At 47.2% G+C, this 13,493-nt stretch overlaps 1 protein-coding gene across 1 annotated transcript; it reads right to left on the reverse strand.

Annotated features, from left to right (window-relative positions):
• Positions 1-1,272: 1,272 nt before the first annotated feature.
• Positions 1,273-10,375, reverse strand: PSMC1 (proteasome 26S subunit, ATPase 1). Its single transcript, XM_086463608.1, has 11 exons — positions 10,349-10,375; positions 9,707-9,760; positions 8,762-8,858; positions 8,202-8,326; positions 7,495-7,680; positions 7,173-7,301; positions 6,135-6,231; positions 5,778-5,967; positions 4,212-4,363; positions 2,358-2,512; positions 1,273-1,576 (listed from the first exon to the last, which is right to left on the reverse strand). Exons 1-11 carry the CDS (start codon positions 10,349-10,351, stop codon positions 1,442-1,444), a joined length of 1,323 nt encoding a protein of 440 aa, XP_086319734.1. The 5' UTR covers positions 10,352-10,375; the 3' UTR covers positions 1,273-1,441.
• Positions 10,376-13,493: the final 3,118 nt, after the last annotated feature.

A 13,493-nucleotide genomic window follows, 5' to 3' on the forward strand; every position in this document is an offset into this window, starting at 1 on the left:
AAAGCTCTTCAGCCCCTCAAGTGATGATGAGATCAACTGCCATGATTAGAAAGTGCTAAAAAATCACTGGCTTTTTGTGACCTTTCCAAGGAGACAGATCTCATAAGGTTTATAATGGGTAATAAAACTTTGCTGCTTGGTTTTGTATCTCCAGCTGAAAAACAACTCTATTTCAGGGTTCCTGCCATCCACATTAAATAAAAGACTTCATCCAGCTGTAGGGTTTAACAATGAACCACATAATTTTTACACAGACAAAACAAAATCTCTTGGCCTTGCTGCTACCATTGTTACAGCACTGGCAGTTAGCAAAGGGATCGCTCTGGGTGTCACTCCCCAGTGTCTGTCCCAGGCCAGCGTATGCTCCCACAGAGCTTCCAGAACAAAGACTGCACGTGGCTTCACTGTGGGCTGAACATGGCACTTTTAAAAGTCACATGTACAATATCTGGAAATTAATTACTTAGAACTTAACAAGCGTGTCACAGAAGTACACTGCCCAGAACGCTCGATCAGCACTATGTGCATCGCTGCAACATGGGAATTCACTCCTCTGGGGTTGGAGCTCCAGGCACTAGATCGGTTTAGAGGGGAGGCATTCATTTTAAGGTTACGTTGCAGAACACCAAGCATGTGACTCGTAGTTTGAACTTATCTCTGCACGGCTGCAGTGTGTCAAACCGCTGCCCCGGGCAAGATGTAGCTGCTGTTAGGGCATGGGCCAGCCCAGGCGCCTCCTATTGGGTCAGTTCTCAGAGTGATCTCAAAGAAAGTGCATTTATAGCATGAACTGTAACCGCTTGGGAAAAACAGATTTATGATCTCTCTAATGTTACAGGTACCTTACCCAAACGCATTTAGATCTTTAAGAACACTCATGAGTGTCCACCTTGCATTCTTGTAACCACAAGTACCAGACAAGAGATGGGCACAGCTGAATGTTACTGAAGCTTGCATGTTTTTCACTAATTTTTATATGTCTGTGACTTCGGACACTGAGGTTACTCAAAAGTGACTTCTGTCCTGGTTACTTAGCCCCTAAAAGAGATAGAGAAGTTACCTGGAGAACAGCAGCAGGTACACAGTAGTTGTACAGGACTGCCAGGCCAGGAACCTGCATGTGCCTCCTCCCCGCACAGCGTGGTGTGGCAGCAGCAGGCTTGGATCACCATGACAAGCACCCACAGGGCACCAGCACTTTTTCATGAAAGTAAGTCCAACTAAAGCAACCGACAGTTCCCTGTAAATAGCAGGTCTTTGCCACCAGAACAGTTCAAGTCAAATAAATGTTTTATTGGGAAGTGTTGCACTAACTGAAAAACCACAACCTACCACGCTTTGACGTCTTCAAGAATGACAATTACCTAGACTGTGGTTTTACACAAGAATATCACCAGCACAGGAAAAGTTCCTGGTGGTAGTCCCCAAAGAGACAGAGGACTTAAAGGTACAGTCCCTCGGGTGTTCCCTCCTGCTTCTTATAGAGAACGTTCTCTTTAGACTTTTTGAAGTCTTCGTTTGTCACTTTCATGCGCCGTTCCCTCAGAGCCATGAGTCCCGCTTCTGTACAAATTGCCTGCAACAGAGAAGGCACCAATACGTTACTGTCTCTGTGCAACCCCCTTCAGGCCGCACCCTGGGAGGCGGCAGCACGTTCGTACGGCTCCGAGTGGCCCTGAAGTAGAAGTGAAGCGCGTTAACGACGTTTACATTCTGAAGTTTGATGCTGTTGGGCAGCACTGAAACACGTAAAACAAGCTGGATGAAGCCAGATGAGAACGTCGTCCTGTGGTCAGAGTAACTTCCCTGACAGAAAGGCAGCTCCATGCGAGGAACAGATGCACCCAGCCCTGGTAGTGGGGGGCTGTGTCACCCCTCTCCAGTGAGGCAGCACAGTCGTGTCATGTTTGGTGAAGCTCGTTAGCGTGGCCACTCCAGCAAGGGCTCCATCTGCTTCAGAACAGCAGACTATGTGTGCCTGAAGCTTCCTAGTCTACAGCTGCAATTCTATCTGCTTTCCACAGTCTCTTAAAACGCTGCTTATCCCACACACTCTCAAGTAATGCTTAAGGTATCTTGCATATTTGTGCAAGATTCCACATTCCCCTTCTAATTCCTGCTTTGCTACTTTTAAAATTTCACATCCAGACAAGGCAGGTACCAGGAGCTACCTCGCCATTACTATTTTGCTAAATCTCCAGTACGTGGCACCCATAAAAGGCATTTTAAAGCCATCCAGTTGTCCCTCAGGAATGTAACCATAGGTAATTAGAGTTTCAACAAACCATGGTTTTGGATGCAGTAAAAATGGATTTGATTTATGTTTTGAAGTACAAACAACGGTGATGTACACTGACCTTAATATCTGCACCACTGAGATCGTCTTTTGCCATAATCAGCTCATCCAAAGTCACATCATCTGCCAAGGTCATCCTGCTTGTGTGAATCTGAAAGATTCGCTTCTTGGTCTTTTCATCAGGCAGAGGGAACTCTATTTTCCTATCAATACGTCCTGTGCAGAAGAAAAGTTCAACCTTAGGTTTTCTGCATGCTGCTACTGCAAACAGAGCAGAACGCGAGACCAGACTATTTGCAATGAACAGGACATGACTGGAGCTGGAGGACACCGCGCTGCTGAAGCAGTCTGTGTCGCTGCAGGTAAGAGACAGCTCACCTGGGAAACACGACAAACCTTCCGAGTCACACACAAGTATAAAAACTGCACAATGTGTCATAGCACAGAAAAGTATCCATCACACACTTATATTCTTGCCTTAAGTTTTATTCTACTCTAAGATTACATTTAGCTCTGACGTTTATTTTGTGTGTGTGTGTATGCAGCAGAAAATTACATCACCGTAGCAACTTGAACTCTTCCTCCCTATATAACCAGCCTCCTAAAAAAATACCCCAAACCCCCAACTGAAGAAGGAAGGTTTTGCATCAGTAGTTCTGTCCCAAGTCCCTACCAGCTGTTCCCTTTATGTCAACAGGGACTTTGGACATTCTGGTACTCCCTGACCCAACTTAATGAGCAACCTTTGTAGATACTTTCCATCTCCGGATCACTCCTGTTTCTCTTTATTTTACAGTATCTTTTCTAAAAAGCGTTGATGGCATCACATACGATACTCCAGACAATGCTAAATCAGTCCACTGAGCTGCCAGAAGTGCCCCGGTGGCTCAAGCAATGGTTATATTTAAACAGGCAATAGGGGTAGGAAGTTTCCTTCCAACAAACGTTAGATCATCTTAGCTTGTCTTTTAGTACTGGTACAGTGTTATCTCCTCTGTACTCTAACAAACAGCACTTTTTTTCATTTGGAGGGGATAAGGTTAAGATGGTGACAAAACCAGACTTTTTAAAAAAAAAAAAATAAATAAATATATACACACACACCTCAGCAACTTCATACCATGGAGTTGTTTTTTTTCTTTTTCTAAACTCCGTGGGTCCATGTGACTGTTCAGAGTAGTTCTTTGACAATTTCATCTTAAATTATCTTTGCTCTCTCTCTCTTACCTCTACCACTTTAGAAGGAGTATCTTCACAACGTCTTCAATACTTGGGATTTACTGGAGGACACCAACGGGAGGCTTCGCTCATTCCTCTGACCTCTGCGTTGCTGCCTACCTTCTCATTAACAGACCCCACAGACGCACTGTGTTGTGGTACGTTTTTAGCGGCCACTTAAAAATACTGCTTGTGCCTGTTCAAGCTCTTGGCTCCATGTGCAATACGGGTGTCAAAACAAGGTGCTACTTCTCCCTCACTCATCCCCCGATCAGTAAGGAGCTGCACTGCTTTCCTTGCATCGGAATGCAGCTCTCACGGTGAGGGCTCAAGTTCTCGTCTACGAGGCACAAGCAGCAGTGCCCGACCGGCCCCAGCTGCTGAAGGCGTAGCGACACGCGCCCCTGCACGCCGCTCGCCTTAACGGTTACTTCGGCGCTGCGCCGCCTTAATACAAAGGAAGAACACGCGAACTGTTGACGTGCACGTATGTGTCCTCCTTCTCTTCCATAGGGTTTTCTCCCACTGGGAAACTCGTGAATAGGTTCGACTTGAACGGATACACCAGCAGAGAGGAGATGGCGAACAAAGACAGACTAGTAACTCCCGTTCTTTTTACCGGCCCACATTTGCCAAGTTCTGACAAGTCCTTTCACAAGAACAGTGACGGGAGCACACGCAACGGGAAGTCTCTTACCTGGCCTAATTAAAGCTGGGTCCAGCGTTTCTATTCGGTTTGTAGCCATGATAACTTTGACATCCCCCCGAGAGTCAAACCCGTCCAGCTGGTTCAGCAGCTCCAGCATTGTACGCTGGATCTCTCTCTCACCACCCGAATTGGAGTCGTACCTTTAAGAAAGCAGCGTAGTCAGAAAAAGCACCGTGCAAATTTGAGAACGTACTTCACATAACTGCCACAAACGTATAAACAAAACAGTGTGTAGTGGGTTTTCTTTTTTGCTTCCTTTTTTTTGTTCGTTTTGTTGTGTTTTGTTTTTTTTTAAACACACCGACAATAGATTTTTTTAAATTTTTTTTTTAAATTTAATGTTCACCCATAGAAAACAAAAAGCAGGTTTTCAGAATCACATTGTGACATCCAGGTAAGCAAAGAGACACTGAACTATTGCTGTAGCCAGGGAAAGTAACAGCAATTGCATGAAGGCAATCTGTCCTTTTCCCCTGTTTGTTATGTATCTGGAAATCTCTTTTCCCCCTCTAACAAAATTAACAAATTGACATGAAAAAGGAAAACCCCCTAATTCTTAAAAGCACACACATCCACTTCATAGAAGATACAGCTTGCGGCTCGTTTCTCCATCACAGTCGCTCCCGACAGGCACGCTTATAACCATGCGCCCTTTTGCCTTACTCACGTGGATCCTGGTTTAACTCTGCTCTTCCTGAAACGCAGTGGCTGTACTTCACTGCTTTGCAGCTCAGCCATTTCATTTTGCTGACATCAGACTAGATAATCTACATCCAAACCAGCTCGCCCACGTTTAGGAAGAGTTTGAAACAACATTAACATTTATGAAGAATTCCACATGTTATGCCCTCCATCCGACCCTTGCTATGTAGGCCAAAATACACGGGGCAGAAGCTGCCTAACACTGAGCTTCAGGCCAGTAGCCATGTAGTAACATGTATGAGCACCTTTTTATCTGTTTAAAAAAACTCACATTTGACTACTTTAGAGACTATTTGTATCGGAGAGTTCCACCAGCCTATGGAATTTTCAGAGTAATCCAGCTCGGATACAGGCACAAGCAATGCTTCTCCACACCACCACACTCTGTAACGTCCCACACGGTATCCTAAGAACTCAAGTATTTAGCCACCTCTCTGGAGGGGCAAATGATACACTGATACATCCTGTATTAAGCACGCTGCTTTACTGTAACAGGGGCTAGTTAACGACCAGTGACTAACTGCAGCAACGCTAAAGCCACGTACTGTATATTTGGATTTGCACTTACAGAACTTACGCACCGTGCCTCTTTCTGACACTCCCTCATAGAGACGCTACCAGGCAGCCAGAGAACAACGGTTAAGCCTCTGGCTATATCTATTTTAACAGCAAAAGGCTGTGATATATTTTAGTTTCAAAGAGGTTGTCTGAAATTCTACTTGTTAAAAATGCTTACATCAAAAAGGGTACTATAAAAATGGTAGCAGAGCCAAGAGCCTGAGTACCAGAGAAGCGTTTCTAGTAAGGCCTCCATCGTCCCCGGCAGCCCTTGCGGGAGCTGGAACGCCGTACCTCTTTGTACCGATGGCATCAATTTCATCAATGAAGACAATCGATGGAGCGTGCTCTTCAGCCACACGGAACAGTTCGCGCACGAGCTTTGGACCATCACCCAGGTATTTCTGTATAAGTTCTGAACCAACCACTCTCAGGAAGGTGGCTGACGTTTGGTTTGCCACTGCTTTGGCCAGTAAAGTTTTACCTGTTTTCAGTTGGAAAGAAATACTGCAATTAGTTTGGGGGCGGAGGGGGAAGTGCTTTAACAACCCAGTCACATGACATTTGTGACAGACTTGGCAATGCCTCAGCACCAACTCAGCGCAGTTTATTTCACTTGCGTCAGCTCAGCTGTCGCTGAACGCGAGGTACCTGTGCCAGGCGGGCCATACAGAATGACTCCTTTGGGCGGCTTTATGCCCATCTCTTCGTAATATTCAGGATGGGTGAGAGGAAGCTCCACAGACTCCTGCAGCACAAGAAACAGAAACCTGAGTTTTTATGAAGGGTGAGTGCTCTCCACACAGCCTGCAGGGATCTCGACAACAGCGTTAGTAAGAGTAATGAAGGCAAGAAGAGCTTTACCAATTTCAAGACGGACCTCAAAAAGCACGTCTCCCTGTTGCCTCCAATTCTAAGGCAGACAACTACTCTATCCAAACAGGTCTTCCTACTGTTTCCACTTGACATGTGGAAGAGAAGCAGGGAGTGTTGCCCCTCCTCCAACCTAAATGCATCATGGTGAACTTAGAACCCTGGAGTTCCTGACTCCCAAACACTCACAGAGGACCTGGGGGTGGGGGACCCTTTACGAAAGGATGCCTTCCACCATGAGTTACCAGATCCTACAGATCCGTATTTTAAGAGCATTTGTGATTTTGGACACCTACCCAAAGCAAAAGGGTTGAGTTTTACCAGGGTTCGGATAGAGCTCTGCTGGTAGGGGAAAAGAAAAAACAACTCATGCACACCAACCAAACAACAACCAAATGCAAACACAGAACAAGCCAACACACCCCTACCCACTAAATCCTTTGACGGCACAGCATCAGACACTCCAACCAACCTCTGCACTTTTTACAATTTAACTCTCATCTTGCAACAATCAGTAACTCCACATGTTGCAAACCAACAAGTCGCTGCAGAGGTTTTAGGAGCTCAGGGCCCTACAGGTTCCACAGCACCCAAGAAAGGTTCCTGTGCATACAGCTGGTGCGCGGGCATGCTGCCAACTTAGGAGATGTGGGTCCGTGAGCCTGCCTAGCAAAATCAAACGACAAAATGCACTACAGCAAGATACAAAAGAACACCACACGAACAGCAGCGGGTCCCGTGTTACACCTCCGAGCTCCCAGCACAACAGCCGCCTTGCTAGCTTACTCAGCAGCGTGAACTAGTACAAGAGAATACCTTGATTTCTTGAATCTGGTTGTCAAGGCCACCAATGTCAGCATACGTTTCTTGAGGAGCTTTCTCCACTTTCATCACAGTAACTAAAGGGTCTGTGTCATCCATCAGGACTCCTATCACAGCATGAACCTAATTCAAACATTAAGGGTTGTCAAAGAACGGAAGCAGCATCATTAATACAGGCTCAAGCCTACAGTCAGCGCCCATCTATTTAGGTGCATGAAATGAACAGCTCCCAGACCCTATGACCCTGTGATGCTCAGCAAAAGGCCAGCTAAAAACAGTACCAGAACTTGTGCTTCGTTTTATAAAAGCAACTCACCTTGTGATTTAGCAAAACAGAGCAGCCTGGCTCGAGCAGATCCTTGTCCACAAAAGACAGAATACTGACATAGTGTTCCGACCCTACTGATGTGGACACGATAGCGTGGTTGTCATCAATGATCTCCTCCAAGGTACCCACGGACATCGGCGTTCCCCTCAGATCATCCACCTTTGATCTTTCTTCCTGTTGTCAAAAAGAATCCAAGAAATACCTCAAGAACGCAGGGAAAACCATTCTCGTACACCACCAGCTCAGCAGATCACACCGAACGCAGGAGAGCGGGTCTCTGCTCTGGCCGTTTTGCTGCCCCCAAAGGCGCACAACCCCCGACCCCTAACGAAACCCATTTGCTTTAGTTCTGTCCCTTGGGCACCACCGTAGGGATGTGCGTGGCTAGAACTTTCCTTCTTTCTCCACCGATGGGGCATCTGGGAGCCACACTTTGACAGAGCACCAAGAAACAAAATGCCACTGTGGCCTCATCTGTAGGAACCCATGCTCGGGCTAAAACCATTAGCCCACTAGAGAGAAATCCTCTGTGTTCTGGACAACAATTGAGATTTAATGAAGAACTGTAACACACGTAATATGTTTGTATTGGCTGACACCTTACACGGCACTTTACTTCCGCTGCTTTTGTATGAAGTGGTTTACACTAGAGCACCTACTGTAATATTAGAAGTAACAGTTAGCTCAAACCTCACCTCTTGTTTTTCTTCCAAAGGTTTCATTTGTTCTTGATTTCTGATAAATTCTTCCTCCATCAAGAGGTAATCTTTAATTCTCTCCAACTTCAACAACTTGAGTCTGCACTGTGTGTGAGGAGTCACTGTAATCAAAGCAGAATTACAATTAGTTTAGACCAAGTTTGACATGGTACCCACTATTCACTAATTCAGTACCAGAAATCCCGCTTTATTCTCCAACAGTAACTTCTACATGAGCAGCAGTCACTATTTTACTTGTCCCACTGTAACCCTAGGTAAAAAAAAAACCAAACCAAACCCCACATCATTTTTAGAGATAACCATTTCTCCTGCATTTCTCCTCATTTCAATGTCTCTCTCTCTTACCTGGAATTCATGGGCCGCGTCTTGCATAACAATATTATTTTGTGCTTTCACGTTAACTAGAATACAATCATGTTTGGCCTCTGTTTAGTTATTCGCGACCTGCATGCAGCCAGACGCGGGGGAGAGGACGGCTCCGCACTCCTTGACGAGCAGACAGCCCGTGGGACTGCTGGGGTAGGCACAATGCTTACCCAGGGGGAGCTTGCTCGCAGCATCTGGTCCCTTTGTTTTCTTCTTCTTTTTCCCCACTCTGGTTGGAACTGGAGGTTCATATTTCTTCTTCTTATCCTTATTCATAAAAAGAATCCCACGGAAAAAAACAAAAATCAGGTTATTAACATTGAAAAAATACACACAGATGTCAGGCACACAGACTAGGAGCTCAGCTGAAGCTGAACGGCCACAAACCAAAACTGTCTCCGTTACGATATATAGCGAGAAGCCCAAAAGAAATATTATCCATATTTTTTAAGGAAGTTCAAAAATTTCTTCTCCCCATTATTTTACATTTAGAGTTCTGCAAATTTTGAGTGAATTTAGAACATGGAAGTTTCAAGCTAGAGCCTGAAGTAAATCTCAAATGAAACTCGTACATGAGAGGATGAGGAAAACACCGAATCTGAACATTTCTGTTCCATTTTAATCGACGGGTAACGCGCATCCAGTTTGCCAGCTGGGATGCAGCGTGCCACGGACACGACAATGCCATCTCCAAGGGAAACTGGAAAGGCCTCCAATGGCCCACAACGTGATGTGCAGACCTCACGTAGATGACAGTATGAAGTACTTTTCAAAGCAAAACCAGTTACTTAAGCAACAGCTCGAAGGCAACTAGTCTTTCCTAACCCGGACAGATTTATAGTTTTATTCTGTTTAAAAATAAGTTACTACTGTCAAATAACTTCAGTTTTCCTTTACAGTTAAGCTCCCCCTTCTGTTTTTGAACAGCAATCTGTTTCCTCCAGTGCGTACCGAGGAGAGAAAAGACATTTCATCAAAGGTAGCAAAAGCATAATTTCATGCAGTTTCAAGTACCAGAACAGAAAAAGAAGTTACAAAACAAAGTGTACTGCAGGAGCCTCTGCAGCGGCAGACCTGCAGCTTATCCTGCAAGTAAAGCACCTGTCTGCGGTTACCTTGTCATCCTTCTTGCCGCCACCAGGACCGTGTCCACCGCTCTGACTTTGACCCTAAGTAAAAAACGAACAACTAAGCATAAGCACGCGCTGCCATGAACGCTGAAGGGCAGTCCCGCACAGAGAAAGGCCGCAATTAGACTTCCCCTACCGAGGCAAAGCTCTAAGAGATCCCAATTAACTGCCCGAAGTCAGCGAGCAGCGGGGCCGACGGGGCAGGGAAGGACACGTTCACCGGAACGGTTCTGCACCGCCTCGCAGCAAGCCGGTAGGGCCGCGGCAGAGACCTGCCGCCGCGGGGCGGTGCCCAGGCCCCCCAGGACCGCCCGCCCGCGGCTCCAAACCCGCTTCGCTCTCACAGCGGCGAGCGACGACCGACGAGCCGCGCCTCCCCCACGACCCCGCCCGGCCTCAGCGTAACCGGCCGCGCTCCCCCCGCCCGGAGGCGGCCTAGAGGCCCCGCGCCGGCGGTGACTCCGCAAAACCCCGAGCGGCGGCAGCGGGCTGCCTGGGGAGGCGCGGACCCGCGGGGCCCCCGCTCCGCGCCCCTCCGCGCCGCGCCGCCGGCACAGCCCCCGCCCCGCGCCGCCGCGCTCTCGGCGCCCCGGGCCGGGCCGAGCTGGGCGCCCGCCGCTGCCTCACCATCCTGCCGCGGCGCCGACCGGAAATACCGCCCCGAACGGCGCCCGGCGAGAGACGCGGCGACGGCGTCACTACGGGGTACGGCCGGGGCCAAACGCGAGAGGCGGCGGGGCGGGGCAAAGGCGGGCGGCGCGGCGCGTGGCTTGTCCCCTCAGCCGGCCCGGCGGCCGCAACGCCCATCCCCCTGTCCTCCCGCCGGCCCCGCCCCGGGTCGGGCCCTGCCCGTTTGCCCCCCCCCGCGTACCCGCCCGGGTGGCGCAGGGTGTCGCGCCGGTAGCGAGCAGCAGAGGGCGCCGTGCCACCGCCGCTGGCCGCCGAGCCGGAGCGGGGGCTCTGGGTTTGCTTTGGAGCGCCCGTAACTCGTCCGGCCTCTGGGTTCGAGGCGGCGGTTGGGGGCGTACGGTGGAAGCTGAGGCCGCCCGCGGGGCTGTTGCCCCTGCCCACGGGCGGTTCAGGCCGTATCTGCGTTTGTCCTCTCGAGCGCCGCGGGCCGCTGGCTGGGGAAAGGTGGTTTGTGTGCCCTTGGCGGGCGCTTTGTGGTCACGCTTCGGCTACGACTTGAGTTGCAATAGGCTTTGAATAGAATTTCAGGTTAATAAAACTCTTCACTTAACAGAAGAAACATGTAATGGCTGAGTTAAGAAGAAGTTTTCAACAGTCGGCTAACTGGCAGCTTTCGCTTCACGAGTTCAGCTGAACTGCCTTCTCCGCCAGAGAAACCTAGGGGAAGACAGAGCTCTTTCCCATGAGGTATTTCTCAGGTATTCTTCAGTTTAGTTCACATCAAAACAAGAACGTCATGATACATGAGGTTTAGCTCGTAATAACCAGCTGCCACAACGTTAATATCCACAAAAATGATATTAAAACCTCTGAATACACTGCAAAAGTACGCCTTAATCCTAGTAGTTCAGGTTACCTCCCTTAAGTGCCGCTACTTAACCACTAAGAGATGGGGCTTCCTAGAAGGACCAAAACACTCTGGTTGTATTGTGCCACAAGCAGAAATGTTAAAGAGATTGCAGCTCTTGCCTGCTTTGTGTGCTTGCTCGGGGAGTGGTGCTGCTCCTGTCAGGTGTCACTGGAGGTTCTTTAAAATATGCTGTTGTGAAGAATTCATCAGTCACAACTTAGCCTTGCATGTGCTGCAGACGGCTTTTAATGTGTGGCCTGGTACTGTGGAAGAAGGTACATGAACGCTGTAGAGGACGGCAGCTGTAAAGCTCAGGAGAGTGTCCTGAAGTAGGGAAAGGAACAAAACCAGAGCTAATGTTTTACAGCATTGATGGAAGGATCTTCTACTGAGACTGTGTCTGGACTTGCACGCTGGGTACTGCTTGCAGCAACTGTTTTCAGAGTGCTACTGGCACTGGTTGCTCTCCACCTGTAGTGTGAGCCGCCACGTGTTTTGACTGTTCCAGCAATATAAACAGCCATTCATTCTGTGTATAAAATGCCAGTAGCTCTTCTTCCAAAAGTTTGTTTTCCATCTGTGTTTTCAAAATAAATGAAGGCATCTGACCTTGTTTTAAAGTTATTTGCAGAGAGTAACCAGAAAAGCCTCTCAGTGATGAAAGAATGGAAATGCAAATCAAAGGAAGTGAAGGGGTCTTTGTACATCTAGGAATGAAATCCAAGGTTCTGGAGTTTTAACTGCCAAGAAAGAAGAGACACTGTGACCTTTCTGTTAGGACTTGTTGCTGTGAGCTGACCTGTGCAGAAGCAGAGGAGAGAGAGTGGCAGATATTCTTTGTGACCTGTATTTAAAGTTACAGAGTTTTTCCCCTAGACCTGATGCTTTGTTCCATCTCTTGCATCAGCTAGTCAATATAAAAGCAGTATTTTTTTGTGTGTAAGAGTTGCTTTTCTTACAGGTAGCACTGTAAGAACACTGGTAAAGATTTCAGGAAATCCCTCCCTCCAGATAAACATACCAATTATACCCACAATGAGCTCTACCAATCTGTAACATTCCTGGGGAAATGCAGTAGAAACTGTCGGTGCCTGCTTTTGCCATTCCCAAAGGTGAAGCAACAGACTGACACAATCATGTGCCCAGTCCAGAACCGAACGCCTGTTTTGAGTCTAGTGTTTTACACCGTGTCCTTGCACCAGAGGCCCTGTCCTTGTTTGGGGCCCGCAGTGGCTGCTCCGTAGCCGCCCACCGCAGAACCGAAGTGCCTGCCTCCTCTGCAGGAGCACAGGCCGTGTCACTGATGAGCTTCGGGCATCCTTGGATGCTTCGTCTTCTTTGGGCTGAAAACTGTGACAAGACATCGCGGGGCTGTGTGGGGAGTCGCTATGGAAGGACAGGGTCTTTGGTGACCAGCCCTATCAGCAAAAAGGTTCTAATCAAGACGAGGGCATGGTCTGAAAATACTTATATTCTGCTTTCATCCTGCTAACCAGCATATAGATTATATTTACATCCGTCACTGTTTTCCTTGTAAAGATCAGAGCATTCATGAAATGGGCCTTCACTTTAGCAGTCAGTAGGATGCGAAGTATGTCTTGCTCTTTGATGTTTTTTTCTCTCACACCTTCTCTAGAATTCATGTCTGAGTAGGGAACTTTATCATTAAATATTAATGTAACTGGCTGGGCTGTGTAGAAGGGTGTGAGGTTTTGATCATTTACTTTGGTTTTGTTCCATTTTTTCACAAGGGTTACTGTTTTGCACTGTGGATTTAATCTGACTTTTCTATTATTTTTATTCTTTTATGAATTAGCTGCATTTTTGTTATGGTATCAGCTATTCTGTAACTTTTAAGGACACTTGGAATGAAATTAAATGAAAACAGATGTTCTTTGCTTTAATAACATTCACTTTATGGAATTTACGTCTCACAGGATTGCGTATGTATTTCTTTTAACCTTACCGTGTAGAGATGCTAGAACATCCTCTCTGTCAAATATATGCAATTTTTGCTCTCTTCAACCTCACTTTAGATTCGGACATACCCATATTTATTTAGAATTATACCTGTAATTGGTAATGCTGGTTATAATTCAGATTTCTTGTCACTTTTTTCTTATAAACTCCAATTTTAGTGGCCTGTAGCTTTGCAGTCATTTGAAGTGAGAGAATTATTTCATAAGCTGAGCAAAATGGTAGGGGTGTAGGGTGAATCTGAAAGCTCAACTT

Source organism: Leptosomus discolor, chromosome 3 (genome assembly GCF_034619465.1).
Source record: "Leptosomus discolor isolate bLepDis1 chromosome 3, bLepDis1.hap2, whole genome shotgun sequence".
NCBI lineage: Eukaryota > Metazoa > Chordata > Aves > Leptosomiformes > Leptosomidae > Leptosomus > Leptosomus discolor.